General features: G+C 48.1%; 1 protein-coding gene across 2 annotated transcripts; it reads right to left on the bottom strand.

Moving 5' to 3' along the window:
- Window positions 1-303: 303 nt before the first annotated feature.
- GJA5 (gap junction protein alpha 5) lies at window positions 304-17268 on the bottom strand. 2 transcript variants are annotated; one of them, XM_080801887.1, is made up of 3 exons: window positions 17168-17268; window positions 11654-11795; window positions 1343-3479 (listed from the first exon to the last, which is right to left on the bottom strand). In XM_080801887.1, exon 3 carries the CDS (start codon window positions 3445-3447, stop codon window positions 2371-2373), a length of 1077 nt encoding a protein of 358 aa, XP_080658013.1. In that variant the 5' UTR covers window positions 3448-3479; window positions 11654-11795; window positions 17168-17268; the 3' UTR covers window positions 1343-2370. The 2 variants fall into 2 exon arrangements, with proteins under 2 accessions (XP_080658012.1, XP_080658013.1); XM_080801886.1 differs by lacking the exon at window positions 11654-11795 and having other exon boundaries at window positions 304-3479.
- Window positions 17269-17979: the final 711 nt, after the last annotated feature.

Below are 17979 nucleotides of genomic sequence, written 5' to 3'. Positions count from 1 at the left end.
TAGTGAGGTACTGTTATTTCCCAGGCACTCAGATGAACTTTTTACTCCCTCATTTAACAACCTAACGATGAGGTAGACGTTCTGAGACTCTACTTACAGATAAGAAAACCAGGGTTCAAAGATTAAGTAGCTTGCTGGAGTCCAGCGGTAAATCGGCAGCTGAGATTTTTAACCCTTGCATGTCTGACTCCAAGCTGTTTGCATTACTAACTGATGGGTGGAGTCTGTGTGCTTCCCTCCCTGACCAAGTCTGTCATCCTTCTTTCATAGTCATGGCATGAAAGGACACCAAGAAAGAGAGATGCAGGGCCAAATTTTATTAAGACAAACTACACATATTATTTCTTATTTTATTCCTGAAAGTCCCATCATCAAGGACTGATGTCATAGGATTTCTAATCCAAGTACACTTATTTCACAAAACAAACCCATTCAGAGATGGAAGGAGAGTCTTTTTTTTTTTTTTTTTTTTTTTTGTATTGCTTTGTTTTGTTTTGTTTTGCAGAGAGAGTCTTAATGCTGGTACCAGACAAAAGATAAAAAGGTGTTCTCTCTAGGGACCTCCGATGACCATTCTTCCCTAAATGGCCTCCCAGTCAGTCCCCTCCAACTCCCTACGCTCATCCTTCTCTCCACCCACCAATAGCATGCTGCCAAACATCAGCAGAAGGGCCTGGAGATGGATGATGGGGTGCAGAGGCTAAGACTCCTTCTGAGCCTTCACCCTCCTCTGCCCGACCTCTCATCTGCATAGGCCAATGCCACTGGAAACAGTGAGTCTCAGCCCCTCCACCAGCATCTGGAGGTGAGGGCAGGAAGACACAAGTTCCTCTAAAGTTTCCTTTCCTTATTTCAGACTCCCCTCCCCTTCACCCACCCTGTCAGTGTAGACACACACACACACACACACACACACACGCACGCACGCATTTAAAAAAGTAATCATCTCCCTATAAGTCTCAGTATCCAATTCTGAGCATCCTTTACCTTCATCCATAATGGCAACCACCCATAATGGATGGACTGAACAGAGAAACCAGGCCAGTCCCTGGGAAGGCAGGACTTTTCCACAGTCCGCAGTCACCACTGCTTTCTAGCTGTCTCATTAGGAGTACCAGGGAGACATAGGAATCACTGTGCTCTTAAAAGAGGCCCCTGCCAAGAGAGCTGGAGATTCCCTTACCGCTTCCATGCCCCTGCTAAGCCCTCCAGGAAGAGAGAGATCTGGGGGCTCCATAGCTGTCATCACGCCTCCTCTTGGCACTCTAAGTTGGCAGTCAGAAAGGGAAATAAATAGGAGGGGGAAACAGTTTTCCAGTATTTTCTCTCTTTTTTTATTTTTATCTTCACAGCAGAATTATTTTTTCCCAAAGGGAATCTGAGAAGCACAATGCCCTCTTTGTTTTAATAAGACCGAGGGAAATTCCATTGGCCCTTGTGGCTGGTGATCTGGTCAGGATCTGAGAGAGGACGACGGCTTCTCGGGCACTCTGGTCGATAAGATCTTTAGGGGAGCACTGGGTGAACAGCCAAGGAAGGAAGGGATGGGATGGTTTCTATCATCGGGTTGAGCTGTAAAGAGCTGCAGGATGACAGGTGGTGGCAGAGATTCCAGTGGAGCCTGTGTATATAGTCACTCCCTGGGGGAGTTCGCACCCCCATGGGCTAGTTGTCACCCTGGCAGAAGTAAAGGCTGCGGCTTCGCTAAGGTAGGACATTTGCCAGAGGTACATACCAAAACACTTGTAAAGTTGAGGCTGCTGGTCAAGTTCCAAGGACCTCTTTTTAAGTAAGACTGGGTACAGGGAAGGCAGCCCAGGGCAGCCCAAGGCCACCTTAACAACACTCCAAGGTTTGATCCATGGAGACAACAGATTCAAGAGCACATCTAATGGAAGGTCTTTGATTGATGCTCTTTATTGGCCGGAATCTCTGGGTTTTTCCTTGCAAGAAGAAGGGCAATCAGGTCAAGGAAGCCATAGAGACTTGGAGAACCCATCTGGTATGTGGCTGGTATGTAGAGAGCCATTCTGTCCTTCTGGCTATCCCTCCTGTGGCTAGATTTACTGCTGTTCCCTTTTCTTCCTCTGGCCTGTTGACCAAAGAATCTGAAAACCTTCTATGTACACTGGGTAGACAATGGGAAGGGACAGCAGCTGGGGTGGGTAGCCATGTCACTGCCTGCACTCGAAGGGGCCTGGTCCTACCTTCTGGAATACATGAGCAATGCCACGGAGACCTGAAGCCCAAAAGGAGCAGAGCAGGTATGAGAATGAGAGATGGGGTCGATAGGGACACATCTTCCCTCTCTGAGCTTCCTCTGTTCCCACCTGGTCCTGGATTCCACCCTCCCCACCCCCAACTAGAGGGTCACACTGATAGGTCATCTGACCTGGCCTTGCTGCTGGCCTTGCTGAGACGGCGCTTGTCGCTTGGATAGCCTTGGGGAAGGCGGTGACCCGGGGAGGCCCCATTGGGTACCTCAGGCTTCTGGCCGTAATGGATGTGAATGAAGCCCTCCCCAGGAATCGCCTCCTGGCCTTGCACTTGCTCGGTAGCCAGGTTCTCGGTGTTCTGCTGGGAAGCCATCTTGTTACTGAAGGGATTGAAGAATTTGCCCCCAGGGCCATTCTCCAGGCACTGATTGAAGTCAGGGGGTGGTGTGCAGTTCTGGACCATGCCAGCAGAGGGGCCAGGAAGCTGACACTCGGCTGTGCCCTGCTGAGATCTGACAAAGCGCTGTCTGATCTTCTTCCAGCCCAGGTGGTAGAGCTCAGCCAGGCTGAGGAAGAGGGACAGCGCCGCCACAGCCAGCATAAAGACGATGAAGACATTCTTCTCTGTGGGCCGGGAAACGTAACAGTTGACTGGGTGGGGACAGGGACTCCTGCGGCAGACATGCAGGGTGTCCAGGAAGATCCCGTAGAGGAGGTACTGACCCACGATAAAGGCCACCTCCATGGTCGTGCGAATCAGGATGCTGCAGACATAGGTGTTGAGCAGAGTGCCCTGGAGGACAATCCTCCCGTTCACTTCCTCCCAGCAGGACAGCTCTGCCTTCTCGGCCACTGGGTACTCATAAGAGCCAGTGCCCCGGACCTCTTTGGCCCTCTCAGCCTCCCTGAGCTTCCGTTTCTCCTGCATGCGCACTGTGTGCATGGCGTGGCCCATGTACACCAGCGATGGCGTGGACACGAAGATGATCTGCAGCACCCAGTAGCGGATATGCGAGATGGGGAAGGCTTGGTCGTAGCAGACGTTCCCGCAGCCGGGCTGCATGGTATCACATTGGAAGTCGGCCTGCTCATCCCCCCAGGATGACTCGGCAGCCGTGCCCAGCACCAGCATGCGGAATATGAAGAGGACAGTGAGCCAGACCTTGCCGATCACTGTAGAGTGCTTGTGTACTTCCTCCAGGAACTCTCCCAGGAAGCTCCAGTCACCCATCCTGACTCAGCAGGAGACAGCCACCAGGACTTCTGCAAATGGGGCAGAGAGAAAGAGAGAAAAGGAGAGGGATGCTTCTGCAAAGTCTGGACGGTCTGGGGCTCCACCGATCCATTCTTTAAGAAAGTGCAACTCATGAGCCAAATTCACCTGAAAAGCTCTCTTTTTTCCAGGCCAGCAAAAGGAAAAGGAGATCGAAGATTAAAAATGGTTGTGTTAGCAAGATGAGAGTGATTCCCACACTTGAATGGATCTAGAAATCAACTGAGGAGCCTGTTATGAGTGGGTTCTGTGCTGTTACCTCTGGAGAGTCGGCTTTGGGAGGTCTGGGGCTGCCCCTGGAACTGGGATCTGCCCTGAGCAGCCCAGGTTACTCTGAGGCAGACAGTGCAGAGCCCACGCCTGGAGAAACACTGGTGAAGCAGGAAGCACAAAGGACTGCTCTCTGCTCTCGCCATTCTGGCCGTGTGCCTCGCTGAGTCTGCCTCCTTGTCTGTAAAATGGGGATGGAAAACAGCTGCCTCAGAGTTTCAAGGGTGAGCTACGTGATATGTTGGGGATCATAACTCAAATGTTCCATATGTTTGAAAGGGCATCAAGTGAAAGCATTATTTTGGTTCCAGAAGGAACTGAGTGAAGAGGAAGGAGTGGGGATGGCGGTGGCATCCCCTAACCTTCAGAACCATCCCTAGCTGTACTGGGAGATGGCGAACAAAAACCAGCTCTGGGCGCTGCTCATGAGTGCTCGGATTCCTGCAGCTGGGAGGCAGCTGGCGATGCCAATCTCCCATACCTCGGGGCAGTGCAGCCCTTCCAGGGGTATGGCTCCTCATCCTCCTGCAGAAGGTCCCCATGCACAGATCTGCTCATCCAGAATAAATGCCCCAAACCATTATGTCCCACACAGAACCTTCTCTCAGCAGGCCCTTTCTTGCTTCTCCAGCCTGATTCCTTGTCTGTCCCCATTAGTTCCTTTTGTACTGCCTGCCACATCCTGGAAGATTCTCAGATGCCCTCTTCCCAGCCACCTTCTACATAACCACCCCCCACCCGACCCCCAGATAGATCCTTATTAACCCTCAGAACTTAACCCAGTCATGGTTCCCTGCAGCCCTCCCTGCTCCTCCAAGCTGAGCCTCTTCAGCTCCTGTGGTGGCTTTAGGGACACTTGGTTCCCTCCTAGCACTTGCCTTCTTGTTTTGTGGCCCTCTGCCTGTCTGTGTTCTTCTAGTGGGGGCTCCTTGATCAAAGAGACTGCCCGTTCCTCTGTATCATCATTACCTGGCCCAGAGCCTGGGCTGGAGTAGACAATCTTAGGGAATCTTAGTTGAGTGAATGAAGGGCAGCAGGCTCTGATGTGGCAAGTCAGTTCCCTATTCCTTGTCTGCATCCCATTAGCAGGGTGGAAAGACCAGATTTCACTTTCTCAGTCTCTTCTGCAGTTAGATCTGGTCAGTCAGGTATGGTGAGTGTCTATGCAGAGGGAGTGCTCTAGAAACTGTTTTCCATCCCCCAGTAAACAGAGGGAGTCTCACTGGAGGTCCCCCTGCCCACCACCCCGACTACTTCCTGCCCATGGACAGGACTATTTGAGCCAAGATGTCTGAGGCTGTCCAGAGATTCTCAGAAATGCCAACCAATGTCCTGAGGCCTTTGAATCAGCTCTTGAATCTCCTACCTCCAGAATTCTTACTTGATGAGCAATAAATGTCCTTATGGCTTAAGCCTCTAACCAATCCTAATCAACAGAATGACAAAAAAAAAAAAAAAAAGAAAGGAGGGAACTGAACTACAAATATTCCATTCTTGTGATCATAAAACCTTAGAATCTAATGGGATCTTAGGGATGGTCAGGTTCACACCTTGACCTTCACATCTTTGCTGTCAGTATGCCCCTGGTTCTCATCCAAACACTCTTTATGCAAATAAAGAAGGACAGTGTGGGTTGCCATATTTCATGGTGCAGGCTTCCTTGACTCCTGAGTTGATACCTTGCCAGAGACCAGGCTCCTGGCCCTATTTTCTCCCAGGTCCCCACTCCCCAACCCTGAGAGTCCACACATGAGTGGAAAGGGCCTTATCTCTGTCCCCCTCCATGTCAAAGACTCATCCAGGTCTTGAAGCCTTTCCTCTAGTTTGTGATCAGACATCTGCCCTTTCCCCTAGGTGGTGAAGGGTCCCCCTCCCTTAGCCTCCAAATGTGGAAAACTGTGGAGCGTCTGCTCAGAAGGAAAATGGCTGATTAGATAAGAGTGCGAATGGTCTGTCATCTCTTCTGGGCACGTGCATAGTGTTCAGCACCTTCAGGGTCATCCACACGACATGCAGGGACCAGGATGTGCTGAGTGTCTGAGAGAGGGGAGGGTGAGAAGGAGAGGGAGAGAACAGGAAAAAAGGAACAAAAAGAGGGGGAAGACAAGCAGGAGTTTGGAATGGAAAAAAGAGACCATGTAGTGGTTAAGAGAATATAGTTTGGGGGTAGCTAAGTGGAGTTCAAATCCCTATCAATATCGCTGAGCTTGGAGAAGCTGCTGGATCTGTAGCTCAATTTCCCTAACTGCAAAATGAAGATACTGTTATTTAGCTCATCCAGTGTTATGAGGTAATGTATAAAAAGCACTTAGCACAGTGCTCATTGTATAAGAACTAAAGAATAATTCCTTGCCTTTACTAGCAAGAAAGTGGTGGGGGAGGACAGGAACGGAGAAGGAGGGAGAGAGAGAGAGAGAAAGTAGAGAGAAGTGCATTACAAAGAAGAGAGAAACAGATGGAAAAGCGAAAGGGGGAAAAGTGAAAGGGAAACAGAAATGGAAAGTGAAAAGAAACAAGGAAAAGGGAAACAAGTGTCATATTCTTCCAAAATTTGGGGCAAGTTTTCCAAACTGTCCTCAATCCCTGAAGACTTTTCCCTTGATCTTCTGACTTTGCCACTCATTCCTTGCAAGTCCCCCAGGAGGTCTAAAAATAGGGCCAGGCAAAGAATGTGACGCTTTGGTCTGGTCTGCCAAGAGGCTTGAGGCTGACCCCCTCACTTGTGGTGCAAGGAATCCCACCTGGAAGAAGGAAAGCAAGCGTACAAGAAAGAAACATCATGGAAGAGGAGAAAGACAGTGACATCGATAGGCTGCCTCATGGGGAGGGAAAAACACTAGCTGATAAGGTGGGGGTGGGGCAGACCCCATGCACCCTGGTGACAGCAAATAGGGTACAGGACAAGTCTCATTTGTGACTTCCTGATGACCCAGGCGAGGTCAGAGAAACTTAAAATTGCTACCAAGTACCAGCTGCTCGGTTTATAATATGAAAGTCAGTTTCCCAGCTACACTGTGTCCCTTCGGGTCCCCCACAACCTCAGCCAAAGAAATATGTAAATTAGATACCCACTGAGTTTACTGGGTGTAGAGCATATAAAATGCTTTGTAGATTATTATCTGTTTCTTGGCAGGAAGTGTGTTAGGAGGGGCAGAGGAAGCTGCCCGTGCCATGAATCAATTCTATCAAATACAATGGTAATAATATACCTCACTGCTTTAGCTAAGATCTTCACTGCCTTCCTACTGCTTATAAAGTTCAGACTCTTTAACTTGCACTTGAGATCCTCCACAGCACAGCTCCGTCCTGTCTTCTTCCCTGTTCCTCTCACATACTCCATACTTAAGCTACATTACTCCCATACATGTGTACATGGCCCACACCTTCTTACCTCTTTGTCTTAGCTCCTCATACCCCCTCTACCTACCAGGTCCTTCTTCCTTTTCATTCATTCATTTAATATGAGTGGTTACCAGGTATCATGCAAGGCCCTGAAGGCACAGCAGTTAAAAAGAAAAACTAAGAGTCCCTGACTTTACTGAACTTAATTGCCTTTATATCCCCGACTGAAGGAGAGAGATCGAACATGTTGCAATAAAGCATAGTGTGTGTTAACATTAAGGAAGTGCTGTGGGAACATATGGCAGGAGGTTACTCTGGCTTAGGGCATTGGGGAGGGCCTTCTAAGGAGCCCTGGGTTATTAAATTCTACAGCCCTTTGCAACTGATACAAGTTCTGAAGTCTCCAAGGCAAAAGAGATGGTCCTTAGAACCCAGTCCCTAGAACATCCCCACTCTGTAGTTTCTTCATTCAAAAACCTTCAGCATCTTCTTTCAACATGTCATATCCTGGGACAAAACAAACATTTGGAGGAGTCACCAAGGAACTTATTTGGTAATAGTGACATGGCACTTGGATAAGAGGGAAAGGGCCAAAGGAAGGCTATTGTGTATAGTGAACATGGATCATTTTATTCCCTTACTTTGTGTATTATATGACTACAAATAAAATTCAGGTACCTACGTTCCCAACACAGTGTTAGCATTTTTGCCTCCCTACACAGCCAGTGTTTTCAAAGAAAACTAACTTAGAGCAACCTAGGTTAACATAAACTCATAGCTAGGACTTCCTCCTCTGGCCCCACATATGTAGGTAGAAATGGAGAATTCTTTTCTCAAATTGATCTCAGCCCATTTTGAAATCTCCTGAACAATAAAGACTCCACATTACTGTTCAGCATGTAGGATACAGTCACACTTATATGTTGCCTTACACTGATTTTCCAAAATTTTCTTTCTATCAGCCAACCCACAGGTACTTTTTTGAGTCCCTGCTATGTGCCTATCACTATTCTGGGTACTGAAATTAATATCTAGGGGGTACCAGACCTGGCACATACTATGCATTCAATGATATCTTGAATTTATAAAATCAGGCACGATTCCTGCCCTTAAGGATTTAACAGCTTTTCCCTTCAAATGAGTAATAGACTTCTCAAGTCAAAAGCCCTGTCTTCTATTTTGCATTCTTAATGCATTAAGGTCTCACAATAGGTACATAATAAATGCTTTCTTAATGATAGAAAAAAATGTTTGATCTAGCAGTAAGATTACAGAGTGATCCTATGGAGGGTCAAATCTTCCTTCTTATGTCCAACAATAAAAAAGAAAACCTTACAGGGGCCCATGGGTAGCTCAGTCAGTTAAGTGTCCAACTCTTGATTTCAGCTCAGGTCATAATCTCAGCGTTGAGAGACGCAGCCCTGTGTCAGACTCTGTGCTGGGCGTGGAGCCTGCTTAAGATTCTCTCCCTCTCGCTTTGCTCCTCCCCACCTCTCTTTTTCTCTTGTCCCTTCTCTAAAATAAAATAAGTAAGTAAAACCTTATACAGTTCAAGATGTGCTTCTCCTCCCTTCTTTTATTGACTCCAAGAAGGTGGGACCCTATTTGTTTTGCTCATGACTGGCTACCTTAGGACATATAGACACTCAGTTTCTATTGTTGAATGGAAGAATCCTCATAGTTATGAGGATTTTTATGCCTTTTTGGGGTGCTGGTTATTGCCTCTGTTTTGCAGAGAAGGATACATCTACAGAAGGTAAGAGATTTGCTCAAAGAAATGAAGACGAATAGAGGTAGAACCTAGACCACTTCAGAGTTCCTGAACAAGTCTGGGGCACACCAGAAAATTTCCCTCCATCCTCCTTCTAGGGGTGAAGCACATCAATTCTTATGTCTCCCCACCTCAGAGCGTGAAGTTCCAGCAGTGAGTTATTTGAGACATGACTGCCATTTAGTGCTAAAGCCTGGGGGTCAGTTTTTAAGCAATCAAGCAAATGTTTATGATGGTCCCTGGATGTGACCAGCACTTGATGTGAGGTGCTGAGGGGATTATGGGAAAGTTCAATTCAGTTCACCTTCACAAACATTTACTGAGTGTCTACTTATGTGATAGAAGTTAGGAACCCAAAGATCAGTAAGACTCTGGGTTGAAGGAACTCACTGTCCAGTGAGGGATACAAACACAACCAACTGTGCAAATATTCTGGGCTTCTCCAAAGAAGCAACCCTTGAATTGGAGTTAGGTAGAGGTGAAGTTTGTAGAGGTGAGAAGTAGGGGGAGAGGGGAGGTACGTGAGAGGTGGGGGCATTCCAGACAAAGACAACTATGTGAATAAACTCACCAAGTGAAAACCAGCATGGTATTAGAGGACAATGAGCAGAACAAGGAGGTGGTCTGCAGAATAGGCAGAGGCAGATTATGGAGGGCTTTGAGGCCATGCCAGGAGTTTGGAGTAGTTCTCAACCCTTACATAGACCATGTTCAGTACATGACTTGTTCCTGTGGGCAGACCTTAATGTGACACAGCCCTGAAATGGGGTGGGGACATAAAGCATGGCACAGTCAATAATCACCCTGCTGGTGGCAGTCCTTTGGTAGTGGCTGCAGCATAAACTAGGTAGGCTGCAGGTGACAAGTTCGTCCAGCACACTGCTAAAACAGCACCCTGTCTCTCCTGCTCAAGAAAGCATATTGCAAGGGAGCAAGAGACTACCATAGGGATGCCTTGAAAATTCTCTTCTATTGATTCTAATTCTGTCCTCTGGAGCCACACTTAACAGCCTTTCTAATTTCTGTGTTCCCCACCCCCACACCAAGTCAGCAGCTGGGCCTTGGACTGAACTGTAAAACCATTGGGTTTTCAGATACATAATGAAAATGATTTGCTCTACTGGCTATGTATTCTCTCTCCAACTCTACCCTGAGCTCCTTGAAGACAAGGTCCATATCTGTTCATCACTGTATCCTCCTCCTAAGTCCCCCTACCCCCCTCTTCCCTCTTGGTGCTTAAGACTGTACCTTGCACCCAGTTGGTTGATTTGTACACTTTTAAAAATCAACAAGAGTAAGTAAATTACAGCATTCAGCTCCCTCAAAACACCTAATGCGGGCGCCTGGGTGGCTCAGTGGGTTAAAGCCTCTGCCTTCGGCTCAGATCATGATCCCAGGGTTCTGGGATCGAGTCCCACATCAGGCTCTCTGCTCAGCAGGGAGCCTGCTTCCCTTCCTCTCTCTCTGCATGCAGCTCTGCCTACTTGTGATCTCTGTCTGTCAAATAAATAAAGAAAATCTTTAAAACAAAACAAAAACACCTAATGCCAATAGAGGGGCTCCCTAGGATGTGACCTTAGGGCACCTGCACAGTGAATGTGGTGACCAGAACAGCAGGGAGACTAAAGCTGCTGAGCCTTCCTTCTGCCTTTGACCAAACCCTTGGCTCAGCCAGGCAGGACTGGATGGATCTAAAGCAGAGACACATCCATTCACCATGGACTATTTCTTCTCCACCTCCTCCCCACATATCACTGGGGCTCTCACTCAAGTTTGTCAAAATTAGATTATAAGACCACTCCACAGAGTCTGGTCTAATTCTGGACAATGACACATGTTCTGTACATTATCTAACAGATCTCTGGTTCTCAGTAAAGGTTGTTATTCACAGTAATAATAACAGCACTCTGGGCCCATGCTATAATTCTGCTCATCACACAGTGGAATGTGGCACAGAGCAGGGTTGACTTGCTTCCCAATTAAGAGAATTCTGTTGTAAAAGGACCCAAAGGGCCTCGCTTAAATGATCCTTGGACACAGTATCATGTCAGTGCAGCTCAGTTCAGAAAGTGTTTATTGAGCTCTCCTGCTATGCCAGAAATCAGAGGTGGCTTTATAAAGTAAAGCACTAAGTATAACATCATCTCAGAACTCTTCAGCACCTTCCTTTTTCATTAATATATGTTTTCCTGACTTACCCTCCCCCTCAATAGCTTCTCACTAAAATGGAGAGACACAGGGAGGATTGCATAAGAAAGTGGTCTTGATCTTTAACTACTCCAGCAATCTTCGTTATCCTTGGAGAGTCTCTGCTCCATTTTCTAGTTTACCTAAACTTACACACCAAGAAACTCTGAATCTAGGTAATAATGATAATAATAAAATTAAGTTATTGAGACCTCTCTCTGTGCCAGATGTTCTGCAAGTTTCTTGATATATTTTTTTTCTCATTTGATTGTCCCAACAATTGAGCAAGCAAGGCTCATCCCCAGCCCCTTTGTACTGGCTCCAGGGAGGTTGACCGAGCAATGCCACTTGAGGGGGACTTGCTGGTAAGTGCTGGAGTTGACATCAAACCGAGCTCTGGTCTTGTCTGACAGCAGTACGCCTGCCCTCACAACTGTGCTGGATCCCATCTAAATGACCTCAAGTTCCTTTCCTTAAAAATCCTTACCAGTCAGAGGCTGGCCACTTTGACACAAGGTGAGTGCTGCAGGGAGGCTTTCAAGATGACTGTTAGAATCAGGGGTCAATTTCTAAGTTCTTGGGGGTAATTCTTACATTTAGGACTTCCACTCCTCTCCTGACTGCGATTTGGGGATGGCCTCTTCAACCTCAGGGGAAACAACCAAACGGGTCCTACAGCCATGTGGGCAACTTCCTCAGAAGTCCAGTGGGGGCTTCCACCCCTGAACCTTGATCACTGAAGAGAGAAGAGGGAGACAGATGGAGGAGATGAAGTGTCATTTTGGTTTTCCTTCGACTTCAGCCAATGGCAGATAATTAACCTTTCTTTCTATGTCATTATTTTATTCTAGCAAGGACAGAGTGGTCTGCTCAGAAACACTCTGCTGGTAGACAGTTGTTTCAAAGCCAAGGAGGTGGAACAGAGCAAAGTGGAGAAGGAGAATTATGCTGAGATACGTAGTTTTCTTGGTAAATTGTTGGAAGAAGAAATATTTACAAGAAGTGGGTGGGAGGTGGTGGCCAAATGGAGATATTCAATTCCAATGAAATATTAGGAGGTCCTTATTAAGCACCCCTAAAAGGTTGATTAAAATCTATGCAGTTATTAATGAAAATTATATTTATGAGACACTTAGATTTCTTTAGTATTTCCACCATTTTTCATGGATTCATAGGAAAGGAATCTAGATATCAAGCAAAATCAATCCCTTATTTTTATACAAGCTGAAGACCGGGGTCCAAGGAAATTAAGTACTGGTGATAACAGATACCATGAATTTGAGTGTTTTCCACGTATGAAGCATTTTACAGCTATACTTTTAACCTTTATATTAATTCTGCTAGGAAAGCAGTTATTATCCCATTTTATAGCTGAGAACACTGAGGCTCAGAGGTAGCAAATGCTGCATAAGGAACTTGCAGTCAATCTGCCTGACTGCAAAGCCTACCTTCCCACTGTGTCTTTAAAAGGGAAAGAAAAATCAAAGAGGCCCCAGTTCTGACAGCTAGTGACAAACCTGTGACCGGAACTCTGTCCAGTCTCTGAACTCCACCAGCAGGGCTTTTCCCACTCTCCTGTAAGAGGCCCTGGGTTTTTCCTTTCAGCCCCTGGCTTCTTGGCTGGCCGTCCCTTGCCTATGCTGTTCCTAGAATTAATGATTCCATCGAAGCCCGCGGCCCACAGTGGTCAGGATTCCCAGACTCTTCAGCATCTGCCACCATTTGGCCAGAATTCACATATAGAAAGTTATTTCCTTTTTTAGCCACTAAGTGCTCTTGGCTGCAGCCGTGTCTGCTGCCGGGTTTTCAGCTGGCCAGACAACAGGCTCTGGTGTTCCATTGATGTCAAATCATAACAAGAACCACTGAAACAAAAAAAGGAGGTGGGCCTCGTGTTTCCTGAAGAGTAGTGGGATTCGAACCCTGCCTCCACTCACCAATTGTGTGCCCTTAGGCAAGTCACTCAGCCTGTCTGTTTCCTCCTCATCTGAAAAGAGGGAATGTTTACTCATGGGTTCAACAGTATGCGGACGTATGGAAGGTCCTCGAACAGTACCGGGCACATAATAGACAGTCAGGTTAGTTCCTTGTTTTCTTTTCTGACATTTCCAGTAAAGACTCCTCTCAAGCATGATCCAACTAGCCAACCTGATACAGAATTTGGCAGTGCAGCAGGCTGGTGAGAGAGACCCAACAAGGACGCTCACGGGGCACCGGGTTTGGAAAGGTGAGGAACACATGGGTGATGGGAAGGATATTAATTTCACTGTACATCTGTTATTTCACTAGGCGTGCCGACCCTCGGGGGCAAGCATGGAGAAGAAGGGAGGTACGGGGTCCCACTGAGATCAGGCCCCTCTCATTCTTGTAATTGGCTCAGCCTGGTTCTGGACTTTGGGCCTGGAGATGGACTTCATATGAGTCCACATTATAAAATGTGTGCTTCACGTAATCCCTGACTTCTGAAAAGCTGCAGCACTTTTGAATCTGTTCATCAACCAGTCCAAAGGCACATCCGCTAGGGTAGGTTTGAAGCTGGCTCGGTTCTACTTGGAAGAGAAATCAGTGACCTGTGGAGGAGGGCCATCCCGACCCCTAACCACATCTGCCCTCTCCTGAAGTTCTGAATCATGAAAATCCCAGGATGAACTAAGATCCTGGAAATTATCTGTGAACAAGAGCCTTGAAAGAAAGGCTCTTCCGGGTCTCAGCTGTTTCTCTGTGGCTCGCTGAGCCTCAGTTTGCTTGTGTATAAGAGAAAGCAGTTGAGCTGGATGGCTGCTAAGTTAGAACATCTGGGGAGTTTGTGACTTGACCAATTGCGATAGCATGGCAAGTCAGCGGCAAAGCCAAAAGGCAAAGCTAGATTTTCTAAGCCCCCCCAGCTTAGAGGTCAGCAAAAGTCGTCCCAGAGAAAAAAAAATTCTGCGGTCATAAAAAGCAAGCAGTACCTTCTCAGAATTCCATGTCGTGGGGGAGGCTTTTCCATCAAATGAGATGTAGTTCCAAGAAATGGGCTGAGGACCAGCTAACCTGGATTCTACCCTATTATTCCATTGTTCACTGAGCACTTCATATAAAATAGCCATTTTAAATATAGGTGTCCCCCACCATGTCGGGCTCCCTGCTTGAAGGGAGCCTACTTCTTCCTCTGCCTCTACCCCACCCCCAGCTTGTGTGCGTGCTCTCTCTCTCAAATAAATAAGTAAAATCTTAAAAAAAAAAACGAAGTGGTATAGAGCACATATTGGATAGTGGGGAAACCTGTGTGTTATTTTATTTAATCTTCACAAAACCTTACAAGGAAGACATTTATTAACCTCTTTGGCAGATGAAGAAACTGGGGCTCAGAGACATTAAATAATTTGCCCCAGGCCACACAGCTGAAATTCTAACCCAAATGTGACTTCAGATGCCCAGGCTCTTCCTTCTGCCCCATCCCTGAATTAGATAAACTCTAAGATCTCCTCTGTGCTATCTCAATACCCCTGATTCTGAGACCTCCTGATTCCTTTTCCTTATGAAAGTGAGTGGATTGTTGAAGGTTGAATTTTTTTCTTGCCCATGATTTACTAATATCCAGAAACAACTGAATGACCAAGTGACATCAAGCTGTCATTCTCCAGGAATCCGTAGCTCTGGCTCTAGAAAGGGAATTGGTTTCTTTTCTAGGAGACTTGACGTTTTCCTGGGCATCTCTCCCCTTTGGTCAGCTTAATCTTCAAGCCCAAGATGGGGCCCGCTGGCACAGAGGCCTGCGAGAATTCCAGATGGGTGAGGTCTTCCCTGAGACCTGGGCCTTGGGTCTCGCTGGCCCTGAGGACTCCAGGTCTCCTGACTGATCCAGGCAGATAGGCTCCCTGTTCTGCTTTCAGTGGCTGCAGTGGAATCAGCCAGTCCCCAAGAGGCCAGGCTGCAGTGTGGTAGCCCGGCAGGCTGCCAGAGCCCCGAACCTTCCACTGCACGTACCCCTCAACAGCCTGCAGTGATAATGAGGAGCAGGTGGGCAAGTGACAATTCCTGCCAGAAAACAAGGTCGTAGAGATACTTAAATGGAAGAAGCAGGGAGGCCTGGGGACAAATGGAGGTTCAGAGAACACAGCTGAGGACAGAAGTCCGAAGGGGCCTAGGAATGAGCGAGCAGAGCAGGACATTCTCCCAACCAAATTGACGTGACTCATTGCGTCATCCCTCATGGGTCACTTTCCTTTCCTCTGCTTTGTTTTCCCTATTAGTGGAAGAAGTGGACAGGCAATCTCACAGAACTGTTCCAGTCCTAATGGCCCAGGACTTTTGGCCATGATAAGGAGAGGGGACAGGAGTGAGGCAGCTGGGGGACAAGAACAACAACCAGTTTCAAGAGTCCAGCAGGAACATCCTTGGTGTTCTAAGGCTGTGGCAAAGCCAGGCACAGTGACTGTTACTGACGTGGCTCGATGAACTGCATGTGTCTGGCTGAAGGCATAGCCAGAGGGTACTGGTCTGGAAGCCAGAAAACACACTTCTGGGTTTCCTCCACCATGGGCACGGTGGTCAGGGGACTGCTCCTCGGCGGCTGCTGAGTAAGGAGAAGATGGGGAGAGATGGCCAGGGGAGCAGGCTCCAAACAGCTCCGCTGCCCTGGGGAACCTGCTGGAAGGTGGAAAGGTCAGAGCTGTCCCTAGAGAGCAGTGAATCAGGTTCTTCGGCTGAACTGGGGCTCTGGAGGCTTTGGGTGGAAAAGACGAAGGCCCGCTGATATGAAAGTCAGGCTGCGGTGCCTATAAATACCAGCCTGTGTCCCCAGTGGTGAGCCATGCCACCTGGCTAATGAGGGTGCTACATCGCCACATACAGGCTTTTGTCTCCTCTCCAGTTTTCTAGATTTCTCCTGGGTCTCCTGACTCCCCGGCCAGTGCTCCTTGCTCTGCCCTTCCTTTCCTCCGGCCAGTCAGACCCAGTGGGCCAGACCCTTATGAACACTGAAGAGGAAAAACCAGGAATCCCTCCATTATGATGGCATACCGGGAGGGGGAATCCAGTTAAAAGTGAACAAGGGCGTAGTTCAGATGTAAAATCCTTGTGATGAGCTTCCCCTTTCCATGATTCCAAGGAATACTTGAGCCTAAGGAATCATAACCTTGTACAGCATTACTGCTGAATGGAACTGGAGGGATCCTTCTATTTCAAACCCCTCATTTTCTTTCTTTTTGAAAGTAGACTCCACGCTGGAGTAGACACACGACCCTGAGATCAAGACCTGAGCCGAGATCAAGAGTGGCACACTTTACCAGCTGAGTCACCCAGGTGTCCCACAAACCCCTCATTTTCCAGATGAGGAAACTGAGGCCCAGAATGGGGAAGGGTCTGGTGCCAGGACACATAGCCACGCAGGGCACAAGAACCCAGTTTCTTTCACCACATGCTCAGGAGAGAGGTCAGGGAGCCCACAGAAACCTTTGTGCCCGGTGGCCATCTACCTCACCCTGTACCCAGGAGGAAAGGGGACCTTCAGTGACACCTCTCCCCTCTTCCCCTCTGGATCTTCACCAGCCTCTTGCCTCTGACAGCGACAGTGAGTGGCAGGCCAGCCGGCTCACAGCGCACAGCGGGGACATGATATTCTGCAGGAAACTAAGCACGGAATATTTTTAAACCACCCAACACGCCTTGGGGTGGGGGGGAATCAAAACACTCCCCTAGATGCTGTGGAAGGCAGTTCGAAAAAGATTCCAAGCCTAGAGGAAGCACCATAATACAGTGATGGTTTTTGTTTTTAAAGGGCCAATTTCTTCTTAACCAAAGTTCTTGGAAATGAACTGCTAAGCTACTTAGAAGATGCCCCTGGAGGGCAGCCACTCCGCCAGAGGTAGACCAGCTCCAAGGGCCCTCCACTCACACTTCGGCAGATCCTTAGAAATCAAGTGAGTAACTTATCTGCTGCTTTACCCTCCTCCTCCTCCGTATATCCCAACCTCACCATCGCAGGGACTAGTGAGGGGTAGGGAATAAGCCCCCAGTAGAGAGAAGGAGCTCTGGTTCTTGTCCAGCCTGGAACTCCAGGCCCTCTCTTCTGGCTCCTTCCCATCAACTGAGAGTTTCATCTCTTAAAAGCACGTCTATCCTTACCTTCTCCTCAGTCCTTCTCTCTGGAATTTCCACGGGCTTCTCTGGTCCTGGGTTCCTGGCTGCCTCCTCCGCTGCCCACTCTTCCCAGCTCTCACTCAGCCTGTCAGTTGCTCTCCCACCCCCTTTTGACTCGAGTCTGTCGCCCTCCCTCCTCCCACTTCTTCCTCCTCTTTCACTCTCCACCCCCTTCCCCCCAGGTCCCTCCCTCCCTGCTCTCCCTCGTGCTCTTAGAATCTTTGCTCACTTCAAAAGTTTTCTTCCCTCTACCTCCCTGCGGTCTCTCTTCACCACTCTCCTCTCCAGGAGAGAGGAGAGGGAGACTTCCTCCTCCCCCACTGCCCTCCACTGTCATTGTCGCTACAGTCCTGGCTCCCTCACTCTCCTTCATGTGGATGACACACTGCCTCCCTAGTCTCTGCAGAGCCTCCCCAGGCTCCTCTGGCCAGGGCTGTCCTGGGGCATCAGCGGAAAACTAGCATTACCTAAGAGATCTCGCTTCTCCATCCTTTTCCTACTGCCAGAAAAAAAGAGTGCTCCCTCAAGAAACAGGTCTTTTGGGGACCTCCATTATGTCCTCATCAGTGAGCTGAGCAGCAGATAGCATAGGAAACAGTCTCACAACTCACAAGCACCAGCACCCAGAATAGACACCAGGGGTAACTGGAAAGTTCCAAAGGACAGGGAGAGGGCACCGTCACTGACCAGGATCATACTCCCCTCACCCCCTTCTCTAAAGAAAAGAGAGCACTTTCTATGTGCCCATCATTGGGCTAGACTATATATATATTCTATTTTTATTTCACTCAGTCATT

This window comes from Martes martes (assembly GCF_963455335.1).
Source record: "Martes martes genome assembly, chromosome: 4".
NCBI classification, from domain to species: domain Eukaryota; kingdom Metazoa; phylum Chordata; class Mammalia; order Carnivora; family Mustelidae; genus Martes; species Martes martes.
Note: the sequence above shows the minus strand (reverse complement) of the source record. Positions and strands in the feature narration are given on the sequence as shown.

Excerpts from the sequence above, each read along its gene's own strand:
- GJA5 (XM_080801886.1), bottom strand. The coding sequence starts at position 3,447 with ATGGGTGACTGGAGCTTCCTGGGAGAGTTCCTGGAGGAAGTACACAAG.